A 24,353-nucleotide genomic window follows, 5' to 3' on the forward strand; every position below is an offset into this window, starting at 1 on the left:
AGCCGGTCCCTTTCCCGTCGGGGAGCGCGGGGCTGGGGCCCAGGGGATCCCGGGCCCCGGAGAGCGGGAAGAGAATGGACTGCCCGGCCCTCCCCCCCGGATGGAAGAAGGAGGAAGTGATCCGAAAATCTGGGCTCAGTGCCGGCAAGAGCGATGTCTACTACTTCAGGTACCGCCCTGGGGGCGGGGAGGGGGCAGCAGGGTCAGGCCGGGGTCAAGGGTCAAGAGCTGACCGGGGCAGAGGATGTCTAGATGAGAGCTGGGGCCCGAGGGAAGTGGCAAATTCAGGCTGGCCTGGTGGTAGAGGGTGCTTGAGCCCTTGGATGAGAGTTGATCTCAGTGCAGTGACAGGCACAGTGTCTGGTGAGAGCCCAGAGGCGGACGTCTTATGTCGAAGGTGTTCGGGACAATAGTTTGTGAAGAAAGTTACTCTGCCAGGGATGATTTGTCCACTGAAGGGTTAAAGAAGGTGTAATTCATCGAAACTGTAAAACCCAGTCACTATTGGCTCCTTTCCCAGCCTGTCCCAGACTCATCATCACAAGAGTGTTTAATCATGCACATGTGGAAAAATTAGCTATCTACGGTAACAGGGTTTCAGTTACTTTGTGGGATCCAGGAAAGTATCATATAAAGTAGCCACTTGGAATGCCTGAAGTTTCTTAGAATTCTTTTGGTGTTGCAGAACTTACACTCTTTGAAAACTGAAACATTGTCGTGAGTCGTTAGACTCCCAGACCAAAATTTGTCTCCCAGGGGACATTTGGCAATATCTAGAGATATTTTTGGTTGTTACACCTTGGAAGGGACTGCTACTGGCATCTAGTGGATAGAGGCCAGAGATGCTGCTAAGTATTTTATAATACACAGGACAGCCCCCTCAACAGAGTTATCTGGCCCCAGTGCTGAGGCTGAGAAACCTTGATCTGAATGATTCAAGGTTTTCAGCTTGATGTGATCTTGCACTCCTGTGATTATGCTGTCCATGTCATTAGTTTGGATGACCTAGTAATGTCAGGAAAGTGCCTGTGGCTATTGATATTAGCGGAATTTTCTTATCAACAAATTTATTAACTTTTCTTGTAAATCATCTCATAGAAAAAAATATAAATGTTATATTCAGTGGCTTGGAGGCCATGTTTGTAGGTTGACTAAATAATTTTTCAGGGAATATATTTGAGTATTGGAGCCAGTTGTTAGTCATTTAGCAATTGGAATAATGCTGTGAAGGATTTCCATTCTTTTGACTTCAAGTAGGTTAATACATTACCCCTAGGAAAATATATATTTGTGCGTCTGTATATACACAATACAGTGCTTATGAATTGCAAATACTCTTAGATTTAAAGGTTAAAAAATGTATGTTTATAAACATACATACACACAAGAATGATCACTACTGGTAGAGCATGTAAATATGAACATATTCCTGATGGTTGCTCAAATATATGGATAAGTAGTTTCAGTACATTTATTTCACCTCTTCAAGTAAAAAAAATTAAATGAAAGTGGTGTTTCATTAGAACTGTTGTCACTTGATATGAGACTCCTTATCTTGAAATCTTAAATGATAAAACAGAAAACTTATTTTAAACATACAAACATGATTATCTTGTTTTATATTTCCCCATCATCAAATATTAAATTTACTTGAGTAATACTAAGAAAGTTATTGTGGAACAAATGGTTACTCCTCTCAAGTTCACTTGTTTCATGTAGCGCTATTCACAATTGTTCCTTTTTGCATACTCTTTCATTAACAGCTCCTTCTATTTCTTTCTAAGCAGGTGGTATGCATAACTTTCTTGGAACTGTCTTGATGTCTTGTAGCCAATTATATTTGACAAGAATATCCTGTATCTGGGATTGAACTCCTTGAGGAATAGGAGGCTAGTCTCAGCGGAGCATCTTAAACTTTGAATTTCACTCCCTGTGGTATTTCTCTTGGGATATGGTTTGTTTAGTTTGGGGATGACGTATTTGTTCAAACTAACTTTTGGTTATTGCAAAGCATCTTTTGTTGTTTTCCTTGCAGTAGATGGAACAGTTATTTCAAAAAGGCAGATTGCTGTATTCTGATTTGTGATCACTTAATATTTTTTGAATGTGTTGTAAATTTTTGATGTTTACTTTTTAATGCAAACTCAATACATATTGTATGGTAGAAAAACTGTTAAATCAATTTTAAAAACTTTCCAAGCAAATTCATCTTAAGACAAGTCACATACCAGCATAGTCGTAATTACTATCTGAAATTAAAGTCTTTTTATGAGAGAAAACAACATGATTTGCTTTTTACTTTTTTATCCAAAATGAAAGGACACATTGAACAGATTTGTGCCGCATGTGCTTTTTAGTTCAGGGCTTAAAGGAGTGTTGTCTGTTGTTTATTGACTACCTACAAAGTGTTAGTTACCGTGTAGGATTGTAACACCCATTCTTAATTTCCTTCTGAGCAGTTACTTTCTGAGGCAGGAGGACACATGTAGCATGTACTACTTGTGATACTCTGACTTTGACTTCCCCTTTCGGTAATGAATGGCGGAGGTCACCTAGTCAGTAAAGGTGAACATGTTATTTTTCAATCTGCAGTGTCACTGCTTTGCATATTAGCATCCCCATATACACCCGACCCGTTAAAAACCAGTAGCTGAAAACACCGACATATCTTAATAGGTGGGTTAAGAGTTTACTCTCCTATTGGTAATGTGAACACCTGCATTCAGTCGTTCACAGATTCTAATAACACTAACTCCTGAATTAGCCTACCCCTGGGGAGATTAATTTAAAGAAATCTGTTAATGTAGAGTGTATCTTATTAATTGGACTAAAGCTCATCAAGAAAGCTTCAGATTTTGGTAGAGTAGTTTTTTGGTGGTTTCCTGAGACTGCCAAGTTCTAATAGAAGGCATGCCTCTGGTTGCTGGTTATTAACAGCAGTGTAATTATGCCTTCTGTCAGGACTACTGACAGTATAGTGGCAGTTCATATATCATCATCCAGAGTTTATTTTTAAAAAGAGTGTGGTTCGATAAAGTGTTGGATTCTTTGGTATAGTTTCTGAAAAGGTTCGTTGCCATCATATTTGAACTCATTATTTGAACTATAATTTTCTAACTGGTTTACTTGACTCCTGTCATTTCTAGTTTTAGGTTTCCTACACTTGCAGATCAATACTTTTGAAATATTATTTCTGCATAGGAGCTTTTAGTAGCTATCTCCTTTTTTATCAAGTCTAAACTTGTTCGATTCTACACTTTAGGTTATAACTAGGTTAAATCTGGAAGTCATGCTAAACTGTTACAGCTGCTGCCATAAAATATCATCTGGTTGGATGTTAGAAACATAATAGTAAACATTTTTGACAGCTATGATGCATTTGCACCTCATCATTTCTCTGAAAAAAGATACCGTGGAATCAGAGAACAATTAAAATAATCATAGGGAGCCAAGTACTTAATCTGGAAAGAAGAGGACTTAGAGACAGTATTCTTGAGTTCTCTAAAGTCATGAGTGTTATGATAAAAGCAAGAGTCTCCAGGGAAGGCCGTAGAGCACAGGAGTTACGAGGTCTGGAGTTGATATTCTAGTTCAGCACTTTCCAGTGGTGCAGCCTTGAGCAAAGCATGTCACTTATACTTTCCAAAGCTGTGATTTGTTTCTCTGTTTGATTGTACCTGAGTATGATTGTACCTGTACCTCATAGTATTATAAAGGATTCGATTCTAGAATGCTAAAATCCATACAAAGATTTCTTAAAGCTTTAGATATGTTTAAGGACTAATTAAGGAAAACAATTCATTAAATAACTCACGTTGTATGGGGTGGACTTATATAAATAGGTTTTAAAAAAATGTATAGTAAAAAACATCCCGTTTGATAAAAGGCTGCTATGATGCTTTTAGGGCATGAGTTCTGAGTCACTGAGGATGTCAAGATTCAACCAGCACCTCCCTCCCCCTTCCTTTTTGTCTTAAAAAAATAAACTCTCTCATGTAGTCTTCGTTGGAAAAAACCAGCTGAATAAACCAGGTGAGAGATCCACTGTCACAGTTATTAAATATTAAAATCTCTGACTTTCAATAAACTGCCCTTCACATAATATATTTTTTTTCTGGTCATCTCTGCGTAATTAAATCTGGTGTCCCCTGTGTTGCTCTCATGTTCATTTTCATAGAATCTGTGACTTTCTCATGGACTTGTCTCCTTTCTCTAGGCACAATGCTGAACACACAGATGTTAAATAAGTGTTTACCAATTGATATAACACTTAAAATTTTGTAAAACAAGTCTTAAATGATCTCTTAGCTGTTGTTTTATATTATGTGCGATAGTGTGCTGGGATGGAATCGGTTGAGATAGTTTATAAAGTCCAAACACTTTCAAGTTTCTAATTTTTATCATTAATGTTGAGGGTATTATAGAAGGATAGAAAGCTTTTTTCTTTTTTAAAATTAGAGATATAGTGAAAATGGTAGATAAAGGACATATAGTAAGAAATCAACATTTGAATTTCATTGACTTATATAATACAGTATAGAGTCTGTGTGCCTTAATTTTGTGAGTACTCTGTGTCACAGCTGTCATAATTTTGGCAGTGATTATTCTTTTGCTAAATGCTTTATCTGTTTTATTTTTTCAGATCTTTATGACCCTATGAAACATGTTTAGTTATGTCCATTTTTCATATAAGGAGTTAGGATAGGGAAGTTAAGTAATAAGCTCGAGATTGTACTGGTAAGTACAGAGTTAGAATCCTGATGCAGGTGGTTTAACCTCAGAACACTTAATCACCCTGCTCTGCTGTATCAAGTAGAGATCCCTAGTGTATTCGCAAATATTGCAACATCTCATGCCTAATCTTCTTTACTGAGTTTGGGATGCTACTGAAATAATGTAATTATTTACTATTATACTTATCTTGAAGTTGACAAAGGGTAAATTTTAAATCCTATCCAGCTGTGAAGCCTTGTACCAAAAGATGGTCTTTTAGCTCTATGTAATATTGGAGGGAAAAAATGGAAAAAATTGTGGTAAATTAACATTAATTAAAGCAATTTTATTCTGGGTAATAGAAGTGATCATTTTGTTCAGAAATGTTTTTCTCCTCCCCCCTTTTCATATATGTCTTAACCTAGGTTGACCCTATTAGCTCTCAGATATTCACACAGGCAACACATTCCCTAAGAAGCAAGCTATAATAGGTCTTCATTTTAAAAGCTTTCACTTAAATTAGAAGACAGCAAATTGCAACTTGCAGGCAATATGTAGCTTATGGAGATAATTTTATGTGGTTCCTGCAAAAAGTTCATATGCTTCTTTCAGAGTTGAGATAAAGTAGAAATGTGCACTACAGACCAATTAAATAAAAATCTCTTTAGTTGGAGAAAGGAAAGAAATGCAATATTTATTAAGCGCTGCTGCATAAATGAAAGTTGGACTTGCTTTTTAGTTTTTTTCTTAATATTGCCTGATAGAAGCCTGAGTCCGTAAATAAAAGAGGTATAGGTGTGGTGGAAATTGTGTCCTCATAATTCTCCCTCATCTGTATTATCACATCTTTTTGTGATATGCTAGAGGAATTTTTGTTAGGGTACGACATTGCCACCTGTCCTACATATGATTTTTAGAATCTGACATGCAAAGTCTCACCTGCCAGAACACCCACAATACCTGCAGGAGAGGAAATACATAGCTCAGAAGGAACTGATACACATTCTAAAAATAATTTCCAACAGAAATTGATAGATGGTATTTTCAAATTGCTTTAAAAATTTCATTTGTGGGATATAGTCATAATTTGGTTTTAATTCATGGAACAGAAACAGATGATTTGCAAAGGAGGTGATACTTTTTTTTTTTTTTTGGAATTTATAGGGAGTAATTGAAATTCATGACCTTTTATCCCGTGTTTGAGATCTTGTCAGATTTGCATGATGAATTAGAAATAAATCATCAGTTCTTATTTTGTGGATTTTCCGTTTGGCTAGGAATATTAATACCCTTTGCAACTCTTTTTTTTTTTTTTTTTATTGTTGTTTGCCGTTTCCACTAAGAAGTGACTAGGCAAATTGTGAAATGTTGTTTTACTTAATTTCATCAGAACTTTGAAAAACTAAAACTTCCCCAAGATCGGAAAATAAAAAAGTATGGAGTAGATTAAAATTTGAATAATATCTGTGCATCTTAAGATTTTGCCTTGTCTTACGATAAAAATTCAGATTCATTTGGGAACTTGATATGACTGTAAATAATAGTAAAAGTAATTTTAATTTTACTATTTAGTAATTTACAATTAGGTTCTAAAATTGAGCACTTAGCATTTGTCAGGAACAATTGTGAATGATTTATAAATGTGAGGAAGAACATCATCCTCTTAAAGATTTTTTGAACAATGTATCTTGGTATTCTTTTCCTTGTTCTTTTTATACATAGATTAAAGCAAGGGCAAATGTTCTTAAAATTCTTTTAACATGTATGTAGTGACATATACGTCTCTTTGAAAAGGCCTGTCCTGGAGGCCCATAGCCTCTTCTATTAAAAAAAAGTTTTTAAAAATATATTTTTGTGGGGTATATTTATCTCTATATATGTTTTTTATTATGGAGAAGTCCAAATATATGCAAAGGAAAAGATAAATAGGAAAGTGTAATGAATCCCCTATGTGCTTGTCAACCAGTTTTAACAATTAACAACTGGCCAATCTTGTTTCATCAATATTCTCTCCTATTATATTTTGAAATAATTCCCAGACATGTTTACTTTTTCACATTTCCACAGCAGTGTCCAGTTCCCAATTTAACCAAAGTAACCATTTTTTTTTCCTTTTACCTTTTTCAGAAAGTGAGTGCCTTAAGGCAGTGGGATGAGATAGGTAGAATTCTACATTCGTTTTTTATTTTTTAGTAAATCATCTTGACTTTTTCTTTAGCTGTGATATAAAGATAGTAGAATTTGCTACCAGTGATAACACTGTATGTAATTTTTGTTACATAAATGCTAGTTTATGAAATGAGGATGATTGGTGCAATTTGAAGTATACTTAAGGTCTTTTATACTGTTTAAAACTTTGTGATGATTTCCTAAACATTTAAGTTGAGGGAGAAGGTGGAATGCTGTCACATTTTATTAGCCATATTGTAAATAAATTTTTTTCCTATCAATACTTTAAAAATAATTCTCTACTCCCATCTTCACTTTTAAAGAAATTCTTTAATGCTTAAATTTACTTGCCTCAACTCTTCAGATTTTTAAAAAGAACTTGCCAATTTTCAGGAGAAAATTCAGCTTGCGTACTTCAATATTTCTATTTTAAACATATATTATAGAAAATTTCAAACATATTTACAAAAGTAAATGGAATAAAAAAACAAACTACCAAGTACGCAGTTCCACAATTGCCAATCTTATTTCATTCATACCCTGATCCACTACCCCTGACTCAGTCTTCATTATTTTGAAGAAAATCTGACATATCATTTCATTCATAAATAACTACTTCAGTACGTTATTGGTGAACATAAGATTTAAACTCGTGGAAGTTTTATAATGATACCAGACTTAGTATTTCAAAACTAGAATATAAGAGATGCCAACAGGCAGTTCATTATTATTTCTTGATACAGTAATTACTGTATGGTTCAGAAGAAGGAAATATTCCTATTACTTTGTTCCGTTAGGTCTTTATGAAAGAGGTACAAGGTGGATTGGTATTTCTGGTCTTTTCGGGTTTGAAGTTGAGGGCATGCATTATGGACCGGGTAAAATACATTGTTTGCAGAGGGCTGAAGAGTGAAACCAGTCAGCCTGTTCAAAATAGAGTGAATAAACCAGTATGGCTGGAGCAAAGGTCACTGGGTAAGAGGAGTGGAAAGGAGGGTTGAAAGGTTAAGAGAAGGCTAGATGAAAAAAAGATCTCAAATGCAGGGTTAAAATATTCTGCTCCCTTTTGCTAATGAGTTAAAGTCCATTGAAAGCTTTTAAACTGTTCTTGGAAGAACAATCTGGATAATTTAGAATGCAAAGAGACTAGCATTTAGAAAATCAGCCTATCATGGTGATTTTCACCTAAGGTCGTAAAAATGATTCAGGCAGTGACAATGGAAATGGAAAAGAAGGATGGATGGATTCAAAGGTAGTTAATGAAGGAACTAGATTTAGTAACTGATGAGAGATGGGAGATATAAGTAAGATAAAAGTAGATAAAATACCAAGAACAAACTGTAGAGGAAAGCTGAGGATGGTTCATTTTAAGAAAGGTCTACATTTAAGAGTGGGAGGAAAAGAGCTAAAGAAGGGGTCACGGAGAGCTGACTTTTAGATGGAGTTTTCTGTGTGTATGTCATGTAGTTTTGATGCAGTGGTATGTATTCCTTGAATTAATTGATTTGGCAGTTTTCTGATTGTATGTTTTGTACCTGAGAAGGGTTTCCAGACTTGATTCCACGGTGTGTTTGGCAGCTTCCCCCTACCAATAAGCAAATCTCAGACATTGACAAGGTGTCCAAGAATTCAACTCAATTCTGACACCGTATACTGGAGATAGAATCAGATTCCATCTGTTAAGTGCTCCGTCCCACAAGACTGCCCTCCACTTCAGGTGCCAGTCAGATGCTAGTCACAAGCCCAAGTTGTTACCTGTGTTTCTGACCAATTGGCTGCAAATTGGATGTTCCAGCAACTCCCTTCAAGACTCGATGTCTTTTGCAACTCCAGGTTGTTATGGGTACTTCTGACTTACTATAAATCAGAGGTTCCCACATTCCCCTCCTTGAGGTCTATTAATTTGCTAGAATGGCTCACAGAATTCAGAAAAATTCATTTACTCACTAGATCACTGATTTATTAACAAAGAATATTAAAGGATACAAATCAGCCTGATGAAGAGGATACGTAGGGTGAGGTCCCGAACGGAGCTTCTGTCCTCCTGGAGCTGGGCACACGTGGAAGTGTTCTGGTTTTCTAACGTGAGAATTCTCCAAAAAGGGCTGAGGATCTGTCTTTTTGGATTTTTATGCTCATTACATAGTCATGATTGGCTAGGTCATTGGTCATGGGCAGTCGATTCACCCTCAAGCCCCTCTCCCCTCCCAGAAATCAGGGGGTGGGACTGAAAGTCCCTGGTCTCTGAGCACACTGTTGGCTCCTGTTGGCAACCAGCCACTACCCTTGAGTGGGGTTCAGAAGTCACCTTATTAACATAACAAGAGACACCATTGTTGCTCATCACTTAGGAAATTCCAAAGAGTTTGGGAGCTGTGAGCCAGGAGAGGATGAAGACCATATAATATATATGAAATATGTAAGCAATATCACAGTACCTAAGTCCTGGATTGACGGTAAATTTAATTTTAGTCTCAGCAAAATTTTGATTTCTGGAGAGAATTGTTATTTAAAGTTAGAGAAGTCATTCTTCTAATGCTTACTCTTATAAAAGGTAAGCTCTAACATTTAATGAGGGTAGAAAAAAAAATAAAAGTTGCTATTTCTTTATTCTCAGTTTTTTCCAGTGCTGTAGCTTATAGAATTTTCACTGTGGAGATTTTTATTATTCCCCACAAAGTACTTCCTGATATTGTTGGAGAGTGGTACACCCCTGAGCATGCTAACCATCTGCCATCCACCATGCTACTGGCCACTCATAGGCCAGTTCGTCTTACTCTGCTCTGATTACTGCCACCTCCACAGTTCATCCTATTACAAACTGGTTGGAAGATATACTTGTGTTTGCACAGACTTCTGGTCTTCTCATAATGGTTTGACTAAATATCATGATTATCCGTGTTACTCAAGTAACATGAAAAAATGTTCTCTATTAGGAGTGTTTTCAGAGTGCAGTGTCAGAAGCAAACAACAGGACTTCAGAAGAGTTGATTTGTGTGTCATAGACTGGCAGGACATGTTACAGTTATCTAGCTCAGGTAATGATTGCAGACAACTTTATAGAGTGACAAAATGTGAATACCATTAAATTAAGGTGACTGTAATTTAGGTATTTCTGGTATCTCAATTAAATTCTTTTAGATTGGAAAGCCAGATGCCAAATAAAATTTCTTTCTGATAATCTATAGTTACAAACCTATGAAGAGATAGGTTTAAGAAGTTCTTTAAACAGTTTAATCAAAATGAAAGTAAGCAAAGACATAGTTCAGGTGATGAAATGTTCTTAATGAACTGGAAAAAAATAACTCATGTTTTTGATTTTTCATTTAATTATTACTTTCTTTAGGGTACTTGGTAGAAGTTAAAGGTGAGATCACAAGTTGGTTCAGGACTGGCATGTCTAGGGAGCAGTTGGTAGGAAATTTTTTTGTGGTTGAAAGTGAAATTTTAGTATTTCATTACTGGGGTTAGAGTAGTCACTCCGAGCAGAGAAAACTGAAAATGACTAATATCCTTTACTAGTCTACTGGAGTTAAAAAAAAATTTTACTTAAGTTACAATTTGATACTTTTAATCTCATTAAGTCCTGGTATGTCTGAGACTGGGACCTACAGCAGCCATCTTTAGAGTGCAGACAGATGATAATTTTGTCACTCTGGGTAAGACCAGAGCTTAAATGACATACCATCTTTTTGTTCATCATCTAGCATTTACTTCCTCAGCCACTTCTAGCATTATTTTGCCACTGTGCAGATGGCCTCTATGCGATGGGCAGATTTTCTGCTTAACCATTTCCTTGGGCCTTATCCTACTGTGTGCTTGCATTCATCTCCTGCAGAAGAAGGTCTCTGGTCTTAAAATCCAATGGGGCAGCCAGGTTGACTTTCCTTAAAGCACCAAGCACAAGCTATAGCATTTACAGTGAAGAAAGTGTCTTGTACCACTGTTCTGAAGGCAGCAGTGTGTACGCCCAGTACCTGTAGCTGTCCGGTGTAGGTGCTTCATAGAATTACATTATCTTCATGACAGAAGGCAGTGATTTGGTATGAATAAGATCTGAGTGGCCACTAGTTGATATTCCAACTTTCTTTTAATATGCTAATAGTTAAAACTTGATTTCTACCATCTTCCTTCATTTCTAATTTAGTTTATCAGTAGAGTATGCCAGGCCTTTCTTAGAGTAAACACTTCCTATTTAATTTTTAAAATCACTAAACATTGGAACTACTTTAAGCCATACTGAATTGCTAATGTAGTTAATAAATTGTGCCATCAGTTTTCATGAGTATGGCCTTTTAATTGGGTTCTTAAGTATTTAGATTTCTTTAATTTGGGGGAGGGGTATCTAAAACCAGTTGATCTCTAGTGAGTTTTGTTCTTTAGAGGAATGTTACAGTGAGGCTCCAGTATGTTTTCAGCTGCAGTAGATAACTGGTATTTCATCTGATACGTAAGGAACTATTGCAGGGTTGATTTGTGAAATAAGTCAGTTGATTCTTTCAAAAATGAAACTAATTGTCTCTAAGCTGTTTCCTAATAATAGTGCTTATCTTTTCGGTAAAAGTTGCTACCTTGATATTTTCATCTTTTGGAACATTAGTTTGTCAAAACAAAGTCCGCTCTGGAACTCAGATTTTTATTGCACTAATGAGGTCGTATTAGAGAGATAGCTGATTGAAAATTGTCATTTTATTTTGTGGAGAGTTTTTTTTTTTTTTTTTTTTTTTTTTTTTTTTTTTTTTACTTTTGAGGTATACCAAATAGTTTGTCAGAATCTTTTTTACTAGTAACTGGAATATGTAATTATAAAGACCATATGGCGATTTTAGTTAATTAAAATTAACTATAATTATATAATAGAGAAATCTTTGCCAATTTTTCAAATAAATTTGGGTCTTCCAGTAAGATTTCATGTCTTATATAGCATAATAGATTAATCATGAAAATATTTTCTAGTTCAATTTTTGAAATTCCACGCAACATAACTTTTCAGTAAGCATAGACTTTACATTCTGTTGTATCTGCAAATGAAAACATATTCTATACTATTCAACCAATGAAAGTTTTTTGCTTTCAGAAAGTTACTTCATTCAGTGATAACATATAAATTGTGTTTGAGGGTTTTAAAAAGTGTTATTCTAATTTTTGGTTGTTTGACTCATCAAGAGATTATATAGGAATTGTGATGAAGTAGAATTTCAGGGTAGTAGAATTACTTCGAACTAGGATTGGAGAATCACAGACACCTTCATGGAAGAGGTGACATTTTAGCTGGGCTTGGAGGATTAAGTCTTATGACAGGCAGGATTGCTAGTGCTCATCCTTCAGAAAGACATGGCTGGAAGTTAGAGGTACATGGCATATTTAGTGACTTTGAGTTTGGAATGCAGGGTACCAAGGCTAGTGGGAAAAAGTGTAGGAAAAAAATATTGGAACACATAGAAGGTTTTTGATGTGTCGCTAAGGAAGTGAAGCTGTTTTGTCAGCATTGAGGAGTCCGAACATTTAGAACTTGGTACTGGCTGTGCAGCTGGGGCATGGGGCCCTTGAAGCATTGTGGTGGGGCCTTCTAATTTGAGAATTAGATGCTAGGTGGACAGTGGTGCTGCAGCAGAAGGCAATCCAAGGTCAGGTTTGAGGATAGAAGTTTGTGGTAGGCAGAGATGATTTGTTTTGGACAAACAGTTTTGAGGATGACATGCTATTTTATTTTATGATACTGAGCATATTTGGAAATCTGGGTTAGAATGAGAATTAGAGTTTGTTTATACATAACCTTATGTTCTTTCCTCTGCTGTGTTCTCGTTGTCTACTTTGTTCTAATCTGTCATGTTCTGGTACTGGTTATCTTCATCTGTAGGCTGAATTCTGTACTTTGAATTGTGTTTCAGGAATACTTATGTCATGTGATTATGGATAAAGAATGTTGATAAGATCTTCGGTTGTCTTGAAGTTGGTGGTGGCAGAATACCAGAGTTTCTGACAAAGAGGGGTGTGTTGGTTTGGACTTGACCCAAAGAGAAGTTTTGCTGTTCCAGGGGAATATTTTATTGCTTAAAGTTTTCCAGCCTTTTCTTTTGTCTTCTTGAGTTATTTTTCTTTTATTGCAGTCAGTTGGGGCAAGGTTAAGTTCTAAATCTAACATGGTGGCTTCTTTGAGAGATATTCTGGAATTCGCACAATTCTCTTCTGGTTGTATATCTCGCTGACTTTAACAGTTTATTCTAGCACATTTGGCTCAGAAAATTTAGATAAGACTTTGGGGCATTCTTCCATAAAAATTTTCTTACAGATCAGTGCCACACAGGAAAAAAAAGTTTTAAGAAAGACCAAGTTACCCTTCTGTATAATTCTGGCACTTTTGTAATTTTCCAGTTTTGGCAATATTTCTTACAGGAAGTAAATTATCCTTGATATACTTCTCTAAGGTAGGAGTTTGGCTAACAGAACTCATGTCAGCATCATGTAAACACATTTACGAATGTTTGCCTTAATTTTCTCCTTTTAGTGGTTACATAAGGGAGCATTTAACTATTGTCAAAATTCAAGGTTATTTTTCTATTGTAAATGTTATAAGTTCAAGTTGGTAGCCAAAGATGTATGGATTTTGCATGTGTGTAACAAGGGTGTTGACTTCAGAAGAATTTGTTTACTGATTACTGCTGACATTGTACACATGTAATACTTACAGAAAAAACAGCATTTCAGAAGTCAGGAAAAAAAGTTTATAAGATTGAAGACATTTGCAGTATGCATGTTATGCTGTGCATGTGGCTTGTGTTGATATTCTGTCAGTGGTTGCTGAATGAATGACTGCTGGCCAGTGGAATAATCTGTAATAACATCTGCTATGTGCTCCAGGGATGTACCTAGTGGACTGTTACATTCGATGACACGCTCTCTTTTTAGTGAAGTTACAAAGTTCCTTTAAACATTAACGTTTCTTTGAAAAAATAAACATGTAAAATTGTGATATAACATTTGGGACTAGGAAGGAAAGCATGAAGAGTCTAGGGTATGTAAGGTCTAGGGTAAATATTACTGTCTTTTGTACAATTAACATTATCTTTTCTTCTAGTCCAAGTGGTAAAAAGTTCAGAAGCAAACCTCAGTTGGCAAGGTACCTGGGAAATACTGTTGACCTCAGCAGTTTTGACTTCAGAACTGGAAAGATGATGCCTAGTAAATTACAGAAGAACAAACAGAGACTGCGGAATGATCCTCTCAATCAGAATAAGGTTGGTTAATTTACTTACAGTGTATGTAAGCTGTTTCAAAAGCTGCTCCACAAGTATCTTACATTTTAAATATGTCATTGGAATTTTAGTGGTCTGAATGTCTTAGTTTCCTTTTTTCCTTTTCTCCCCCTGATAAGCACTTGACTTACATATCTGATTAATTTTCTTGTAGTTGGCAGTACTTATAGAGGGAGAGCGTAAGTAAATTGCACATGGTTGAAAACAACATTTCAGTATCTCTCTAGGCCAATGTACATCACACTTTAGGTCCATTGGGACTATTTACAAAAGATTTATTTGTTGATGTTAATTGTCTCCTTTTTTTTCCTCTTTAAAATAGTTTCTGTTAGCCAAAAAGAGGCAAAATTTTAATGAATGTTCTTACCACAAAGTGTATACTTACCTATTAATTTTCTGGATTAGGATTTGAGAAAGGGCAGTTTTTATTTTGACTTTTGATGATGTTGAAGATAATGACTTTTAAGAGTAATATCCTTATCCAAGTACTGTGATTGGGATTTTTCCATTATTGAGCTGCTTAGTTGATGGTATATATTGTATAGGAATTTAAACAAACAGCATTTGAATTATAATGCTAAATTAATCATATTATAGCACCCAATATCTTTACAAAGAAAGCTTTTTTCCCCCCTCCAGGAGTAACTCATCTTATATAATCTTTTTTCCCCCCAAATTTTCTTCCTCTGAAATTCGGAGACATATCTGTATGTGTGTTGGCACCACTATTGTTCTCAATCTGATTGTGTGAAATGGTCAAGGGAAATGTAAGGGCTTTTCTTTCTGCGGCTCTGACGGATACAGCCCTGCATGCCCCTTGAGGGTGAGCATTTGTTTCAGGAGCACTGAGGCAGTGTAGTAGAGTGGGAGGGGCTTCGGACTCCCGCAGGTATGGTTTGATGCCCTGGCTCTGCCAGTTATTAGCTCACCCAGTCATGGGCAATTGTCTTAACCTCCGATGGCCTCAGATTTCTCATTTATAAAATTAAGGTAATAACATCTTTTCCTTAGCAGTGTGAGGAATAAACAGGAATTTATATGAAAACATTTAGCCAAGTATTTGCCCCACGTTAGTTCCTTTCCTTTCTCCGTTGCACCTTCCTGAGCGCTCAGCCATCTTGGTGAACACTGTTGCCTTGTGGCCAGTGGAGGAAGCTTTCTGATCCAAGATGTTTTCCTCATCATCTTTTTACTTTTCCTGGAGGGTATGGGGTCTCTGCTTCCTATCTCTCTTTATTCAGAATTCAGTTTCCTAGTTTGTTTACAATAGTTTGATTTCAAAAATTGTTACAGACATTAGAATACATTGTTTCCTCATATGTTGCATTGGTTACTTTGCATTGGTTTCCATAGGGACATTGGCAGGTACCTTGTTTGGAGAGGCAGAATGAAAAGGGAAGGCTGACATTGCCTCTGTAATGCTTTAATTACGGTGTTCCTTTGGGTCGATAGTCATGAAGGTGTTCAGAAGGATGTGAGAGAGTGACAGGAGTAGAGGGAGCTCAAGTTAGCAAAAGTGAGGACCTCGAATGTGTATAGGCAAAACTGTGATTTCAGCTTAAGAAAACTTTTTTTCTAGGTTTATTCTGCTTCTTAAATGAACAGAAAAAAATTAAGATTTATTTTCCTAAAACTATGTTTTTAAAACTCTAACCACAGTGCTGGGTATCTGTCGAAGGGCCTCAAATATTTATGAAATGAATGGAATGCTTTCAGACTATCTTATTGTGACCAGAATCACAGTTAAGCTACACTAAGTGTAATATGAAGATATTCTCCCTGATGGTTATGATTCACTAAAAACCAAAAACTAATTCGTCTCTTTAGTTTGTGTGCACCTTTACGCTCTAGCTGCGCTGGACTGCTCGCTCGTCATCCTGCACCATGGCATGTGCTTTCAAGAGTCTGCTTGCTCATGTGCTGTTTCCTCTGCTTGGAATGCGCTTCCCCCCTCCCCCTCCATCTGGTGAACTCCTTCTCATCCAAGGCCCAGCTCCATTGTCTCCATCTCTGTGAAGCCTGCCCTGCGTTCTCCAGGCAGAACCAGTCCCTTCTTCACAATGCCTCCTTGGTGCTTTGCCATTGTATTTGTGGTTGTTTGTCAACTTAAGTAGACTGTAAGCTCCAAGAGGGCAGGGACCATGTCTTTTTTTTTTGTATATATCATCCAAAGCCTAGCACACGGTAGGTACATAATAAATGTTTGCTTCATGTTTATTTGATTAAATATCCATCTACTTCATTCCAGAAGTTTATAGTGGTCATAAATGTTTATTGAATAAATTAATATACTATACATTATTTTGGAAATAATCTTTCATTATTGTTTTCTGAAGCTTTCTATCTGAATTGGGGGGAGGCATGGTGTTATTTTTGCATCTGATTTTATTTTAGTTAAGTAGTCAGAAAATAGAGTTTTGTATTTTTTAAAATAAGTTTTCTTTTAGAGTGCACCAACATTAAATATCTCTATAAAGTAGAAAATGTATTTGTGAGTAACTAATAATAACTGTATTATGTCTTTTTAATAATACAGTACAGAAAAATCTGAGAGATTTAAACTAATGAACAAGAATCTAAGGTAGTATTTTGCTATGAGGTTGTAAACCTAGCTGAAATGCATTATTAATTATGTTGTTTTGAGTTTCTTAAGAAAACTTCAAAGACTTAGAAATGTAGTTAACAAAATAAACTTTGAAACAGGCTAAACTGCAGTTTATACTGACTGATTATAAACTGTGATCTTACTATATCTTTCATATCAAAGGTGTGTTTACTAGATGAGTAATACATTCAGGTATAGTTGGAAAGATATCTTCTGCAGATCTTTGCAAAGTGGCTTTTAATTAGTTTAGGATGGCTGGGGACAGTGGAGTGGGAATTATCTTTTGATTAATATTTACTAAGGTTTTTGAAGTACCTATTCTGGCTCGTCTCAGTCTCAGTCTTAACCTTACTCTGAAAATCTTCCATTCTTGATTTTACTGTTCCTTATTAATTTTCTTGCCACTGCCATAATTATATTTCCAGTCAGTTTGTCCGTTTCTCCAGTTGATTAAGTAGAGTTGACATGTCAAGTAGATTCCTGAAGATATTCCATTAGGTTAATGGAAGAAGGCAAGAGAAAGATTAGGAAATCATCAATATCGAGTTGATATTGGAAGTCACGAGTGGCTATCTCAGAGCTCAGTCAAAGGGAGAAGTTTTAGAGCCACACTCTCCCATAGTAGTTTCTATGATTAGAGAAACATCGTAGCTACCAGCCACATATGCCTGTTGAATACCTGAAATGTAGCTGGTGTGACCGAATAACCGAATTTTTAGTTTAAAGTTTAAATAGCCACCTATTTCTAGTGGCTACCATATTGGACAGCGTGGTTCTAGAGTTATGACTCATGTAAGTAGGACAAGAAAACCTTTGCTTTGAAAGCCAAACACCATTTAAGCATTTATGCAGGTTTGGGTCTTTCAAAGAGGCTCTATTTCAAGGTGTCAGAGATCTGATTCTCAACATTTTAAGAAGCAGGTTAGTTCCTTTAAAAATTTAGTTAGAGAACACTCTAGGATTAGATAAAGAAGAGTATAGTGATTCTCAGTGTCAGATATGTTTAAGGAACTTAAGTAGCTAGGTTTTGTTGCTAGAAATTCCTTTTAATGTTTCAGATGTGTAAACAAACTGAATTCTTTGTGTTTCTAGCTCTTAACAACACTGAAATGTTCATCAGTTAAAGCTACAAAACTAATAAAATTGAAGTTCCCTAACATTAATGTGACATGTGATGTATTCTACAAATTGTGCACAATATGAATATGGTATGCAACAAGTTACTTTTTACCTCGGCTTGTCAGTGCTTCTAATACCTTGGAAAGACTCAGTTCTTTGATCGCAATTTTTTATTCACACAAATTTGATACATTTGGAAATAAAGAGCATCATATTCTCTTGAGTGGAATTAAATAAGTCTGTCATTCATTTCTCACGAGTTAACCTTGGTTTATGGTAATAGGCTATTGCGATTATAAACACAGCCTTGGATTCTGTATAACTGTGTCTTAGGTACTCAACCAAATGATCTAGCAGGTGCTTGTTTTAATTATCTTCAACAAAATAATAAAAATAAATTCTTTCAGAGAGTTAATATGAGAACAATATCTGTGCAGTCTGAGAAACAAGTGAGCTGATAGGGGAAGCAGTTTGGGTATTGCTTATAGAATTGGTGCGGTATAGAGAATGGATTGGGAAAAGGTGAAATTGGCTGTAGAGAAAGCAGTTTAGGCTGTTGAAATCTAGAGAAGTAATGATGGCTTGAATTAATGCTGCAGCAGGAGGTATGGCAAGGTATGAGACTCTATCAATAGAATTAGTAATCTAAGTACCTGATGAATGTATAGGAGGAATTGTCGATGCCTGCTACAATTCTGGCTTGAGTCATTTGGGGCATAGGTAGATAGAGAGTAGGGGGAGAATAGCAAGTTTAGAGGTGGAGTGAGGAAGATTGAGTTAAAATAGTTTTGTTTCTTGGACTTCTGAAAGGCTCTTGTGGCCTCCCAGGTCACACTTTGAGGATTCTGGTCGTAGTGGCATGCCATAACGTATTGAAATCACCCAACATAGGGGCAAACGGAAGAAAAGTATCGTCACCCTGCAGGCAAGGAATAAATGGATAAATTAGTCTGATGGAGAATAAAAAGGGACTTTCAGAAAGATAGGGGAATCAAGAGAACATGGAGTTATAAAAGCCTAGGGAAGATGATTATTGTTTAATGTCATGGAGAGATCAAGGAAGATAAAGAATGTGTAGTATTCATTGCATTTCCAAATTAGACAGCATCTGGTGACCTTTACGTACCAGCTTTGAAGGATGGAAGGACCAGAAGGCATTTAGAATGCCAGAGAGTTTCTTGGAAATGAGAAGTTAGAGGCAAAATGTAGCCTTCTAAAAGTTTAAAGTTTTTAATTTATTATTATTTTATTAGGTAATTCGTACATATTCGTACATATTCAATGAAAAATGTTCCCCTCCATCTTCAGTCTCTCCGGCCCAGTCCTCCGACTTGTTAATCAGGTTTTTTTATGTCCTTCTAGGGTTTTTATGCATTTACAAACACATAACACAATGGGCATTTCTTACTCCTTTTCTATAACAATGGTTAGATTACTCATGAAGCTTGAATGAGGTGTGGAGGAGAGAGGACAATATTCCAAAGAGAATGCACGATCCTTTATTTCCTTTGAAGGTTGACGGGCCAGCTCGGAAGGAACTAAACCTAACCGAGTCCATGTTTCAGGCAGCCCTTCAGGAATCTTTGAACTTCATGCAGTATTTTCTGTTGTGCGTTTGTCTAGGGAGAGTGTCTTCATCAAATTCTCAAAGGAAAAATGTAGGTGCAAAGTTAATAAATAGTGTTTTAAAAGCAGGAAAGGGAGCAAGACTGTAGCAGAAGATGTGAGGGACCAGCTCACTTGCCATAGCTCAAATTAGGCCTTTGTTTAACTGATTAGAAATTTTTCAGTTATGGAAGTGGCACCTTAGCGGGCTGATGCTGACGTCTTTCTCTCTCAAGAGCCCCGTGGTCAATTACCATCACAAAAGAGACCTGTGGTAGGGTTATTCTGGTTACTTGCTAGCTCCTGGTTGAGCATATTGTGGTAAGAACTGCCCCTTTGCTTTTACTTTTCTAGAATCTTTCCATCCAAACTGAAAACAGACTTTGTTCCTTCCACCAGCATTTTTCTGGCCTATGGAGAAAGTGACTACAATCTTTCCCAAAGATGCTGATGCTCTTTTCGTCAGTGCATTAAACCCTTGCTGGAAAGTGTCTGCTGGTCTCTCTCTGTTGCCTATTGTGGGGGTGTGGAAGGGGAGTGAGTAGGTCACAGGTGATAAATCTAGCATCTCTAGGCCTTGAGGTCCTTACAACAGGTTACTGGCATCTCCCTTAAGTGTGGGCGGGCCACTGTTGAGTACAGGTTTCTATTAATTTGAAATGAAATTGACAAAAATGGAAGCAAGGAGCAAGCAGCTCTTATAAGTAGTCTACCGGGGAATCATGATAGCCTAGACACACGTGATGGAGAGAAGTGGATAGATTCTAGTCCTGTTTTGAATATAGAATTGACAGTATTAGCTAATGAATTGGGTGTGGAAGATGACAGAAGATTCAAGTGTGAGTGAACCCTTAGTGTTTAGATTGAGTGACTAGATCGATTGGTTGCCATTTATCTAGATCTCCTTAAGAAATGATTTATGTGGCTGGAGAAAATCAACTTTGAAGATGCAAAGTTTGAAGTGCTTGTTAAACATCCAAATAGAGATGTCATGTATGCAGTTGGTGTACTAATTGAGAGGTCTGAGCTGGGAATTCATTAGCACATAGTGTTCCAACTAATGGAACTAGAGGAGATTACCCAGATACAGGAAAGGACCCAGAACCAAGTGCTGAGGAAATCCAATAATTAGAATTTGGTTAGGAGGAGTCAGCAAAGTGGATTGTGAAAGAATGGCTAGACGAGATGTGGAGGAGGAGAATGTTTCAAAAAGGAGTGGTCGGTTACAATGATTGCTGCTGAAAGTTTGAATGGGGAAGACAAATGCCCATGGAATTTGGGAACATGAATTAATAACCTTGATAACAATAGTTCCAGTGAGAACAGAATCCAGATTGGATTGGATTGAAAGTGAAATGACAGAAATTGGTCAGCGTGGACAATTCTTTCAATAAATTTTCTTGGGTAAGGAGAATCACTAGTTAGCAGGTGAAAGAGGTGCTCATTTGGTTAATCTCCCATTTTAAAGACCTTGGAAAGGTTAAGAAGAATAGGGTCTATAGCACGAGTGGAAAAACCACACTTAAGGGAGATGAGAAGCCGATAAAGTCAAGCTTACTTGCAATGTAATGATGGTGATGGCCCATGGATCTACAGTGGGTGTGGAGGGATGTGAAAGTAGTTCAGGAACAGTGACAAGATAGGCCAGTCAATGGGTTGGAGGTATTCATGGGGTCAAACAATGCAGAGGTCCGTGCTAAGTGAGCTGTCAAGAGAGTAAGACGAAATTGGAGAGTGGGGTGCTTGATTTATTGGAGATGGTGTAGTTAGGGAGGATAAGGCTTGTTACTAGGTTGAGAAGCCTGTGACTAATGTTAGGTGGGTGAGGTTGGGTAGTGTAGGTCAAAGAACTCCGGGTGTTTTGTGTGTTTTTAATGTGGGTATTGAAGCCTCTAAGAATGAGGACAAGAGTTGGGATAGAGAGGAAGATGTGAAACAGAAACTACAGTCTTCAGCGAATGAAAGAGAAAGCAGGGAGGAGGGGTAGAGAGTAGTATAGTGAGATCCTAAAAGCTTTAAAGAAACAAAAATGGAGAAATGATGTGAGAAAAGTGAGGGGAAAGGAGGAAACCTACATACCACTTCCTGGCCCTTAGATATGTAGCAGAGAGAGAAAGAGGAAAAGCCTTCATTTGAGAGAACTTCAGGGGAGATAGTGTCTTTGAGAGACAACCAAGTTTTAATAAGTCCAGGGACTGAAGAGAATGTTTAGAGAAAATATCGAGGATCTAGGAAAGCCTGCTGATCAGCCATTCAAGAGTGTTCACGTCACATTTAGTAAGAATATTTTAGGCAACTTGTGTTACATGTGTTCTGAGTCATGTTGTAAAATACATTTCTGCTTTTAGTTGAGGTAAAAAAAAAGTTTTGAGAGCCCTTGTATTGTGGGGTGGATGTACAGAATATTATGGGATGAGTGGTGGGTGGAAATGTATAATCTGAGAGACGTGACTATTTGGTTATTACCAAAATAGGGATTTGAGCTGTGATAGGATTGATTTTGATAATTGCTAGAGTAGAGTACACAGTTAAAATATGGTCCTGACTTTTTAGACAAGAGACATGTGTGCCTCTGCTGGATTACTGTTATAAACACATTTATAAGACCTTTCTTAGGTAACTAGGACCTGCCTGGAACCCTGAGCCTCCAAAGAACTGGCTTTTTTTCTGGCCTTAATTCTCAGTCTCCTTCATGAGTGATCTGTTACTCAGCAGAGTATGGGCTCCTTAAACTCTTTTGCTTACCTTCCTAAGGGAGAATAGTGTACCATTTGAAGGAAGCTTAATTCTCATTAAAGTTTATTAGTGTCCAAGGTTGATTAGCTCTGTTTATCTACAAGTTAATACTATTCTTACCAATTAAACTTTCTCTGCAACTCAACCAAGAGATTACCTGTCCCATCTCTATAATTTACCCATGGACATCTTATTAACTGACCTTATACTTTGCACTTTGCCCCAAGGGTTTCATCTCCACGGTAGTCTCTGTCTAGAACCACTGTGCTAAATTTTACATTATTTTCCTTTCTAACTATACAGGTGAAAAGTTGCTATGGCAAGTTAGTTACAGGGAGATGATCTAAGTTTTCAGATTTATAATTGAAGAACGTTTTTCCTGAACCTTCCTGCAAATATACATGGTTTATTTTGATGTCTTAATCGCATATTGGCAGTCTGCTCAGTTCTAGATTCTTTGTACTCTTTATTTGCCATTATTTCATGATATAACAGCACTATGATTGACAGTGAATTTGCCAAAAACACAGTCTGTAGACTGAGGGTGATATTCCCATGGAATGCTTGTGTAGGGCTGGCTGTGTGACTCAGAGGAAGACACTGGCAATGTATCTATAAGCATAACTTCATGTTAAATAGTAATAGAACAAGTTTAGGGATTATTTCTCTTTTATAATCTTGAGGCAAAATACATATGACTACGCTTAATTTTGAGATGGCTATTGTAGAGTACACTGAATTACAATATTTTCCACTTACGTAGCACCTGTAAGTTTAAGGCAGAAAATGAGACTATACAAGGCTGAGGGCTGCATAACACAAGACCTAACATGTAAGAGACATTTTACGTATCATTTATTTCACAGAATTTTTTTTAGCACATTCTATGTGCTCAGACATTCTAGATTCAGGGAATACAGTAAAGGAAGATTCTGTGTTCGTGGAGCTTATATTCTAGTGGAATGACAGACTAATAATACACACTTTAAATATTAAATGCTACACAGTGAATTAGATAAGAATGATTGAGGTTGACTGGGTAGCTGTTTTAGGTTGAGCGATCAGGAAAGTCTTTGAATGGGTGATTTTTAGGCTGAGATCCGAATGCCAAGGAGTCAGCTATACAAAGACCAGAGAGAAAAGTATTCTATGCAGAGGGAATTGCCAGCCAGACTAATACACACTTTAAATATTAAATGCTACACAGTGAATTAGATAAGAATGATTGAGGTTGACTGGGTAGCTGTTTTAGGTTGAGCGATCAGGAAAGTCTTTGAATGGGTGATTTTTAGGCTGAGATCCGAATGCCAAGGAGTCAGCTATACAAAGACCAGAGAGAAAAGTATTCTATGCAGAGGGAATTGCCAGTGCAAAATCCCTACGGCAGGATACATTTAGCATATGAGGGCAGAAAGTAGGCCACAGTGGCTGGAATTCAGTAACTAGAAAGGAGTAAGTAAGATCAAGGAAGCAGACAAACTGAGTCACAGCTTGGCAAGCCAGCATGAGGAGGAGTATGGAATGTTACCTGGGGACTTTATGCAGGGAGCGATATGATTACTTTGGCTGGTATTGTAGAGGGGGCAGAAGTGGAAGTTGGGGGCCAGTTAGGCTATTATATTTATTCAAGCAAGGATGATGGTGGCTTGGACAGTAAAGGAAGGAAGGGTAAGATGTAGCAAAGGACAATGGAACTACTAAGAAGTCTTTTGTCCAAAGAACATCTAATTCTTTCATAAGCAGAAATATTCTTAATAAATAAAAGATGTTTATCTTTAATAAAGACAACAAATTATCAGCTAACAGCACTATTTTTTTTTCCTTTTGATTAATTTGAGCAAGGTATTTAGATATCGATTGGCTAAAGATTGCTAGGAAATAAAGAGTGGACAGACCTTTAGCCATGTTAGCAAATAGGCTTGCTGACGAGAATAGTTTGGTAGTTTTATCATGTTATATGTTAGTGCTTGAAATGTGTCCCAAGTGTGACAGACCTTTTGAGAGGGCATGGGCTTGGCTTTTGTGCTAATAATAAAGGTAGATTTGGAGACGTAGTTGCTGATGGTATAGCTTTGTCAAGATTTATTTTGGATGTCCAGGTTTCTGTTGATGATTAAAGACTGTTTCACGCAGTTTTATAGTCCTGAAGA

General features: G+C 36.8%; 1 protein-coding gene across 1 annotated transcript in view; it reads left to right on the top strand.

The window, feature by feature from the left end:
- Positions 1-24,353, top strand: part of MBD2 (methyl-CpG binding domain protein 2) — a 63,478-nt gene that overhangs the window by 3,878 nt on the left and 35,247 nt on the right. The window contains exons 3-4 of the mRNA XM_015595632.2: positions 3-169; positions 13,961-14,120. Of these exons, the coding sequence (XP_015451118.1) occupies positions 3-169; positions 13,961-14,120 (327 nt within the window). The remainder of the gene's footprint in view (positions 1-2; positions 170-13,960; positions 14,121-24,353) is intronic.

Source organism: Pteropus alecto, unplaced genomic scaffold, assembly GCF_000325575.1.
Source record: "Pteropus alecto unplaced genomic scaffold, ASM32557v1 scaffold146, whole genome shotgun sequence".
Classification (NCBI taxonomy): Eukaryota; Metazoa; Chordata; class Mammalia; order Chiroptera; family Pteropodidae; genus Pteropus; species Pteropus alecto.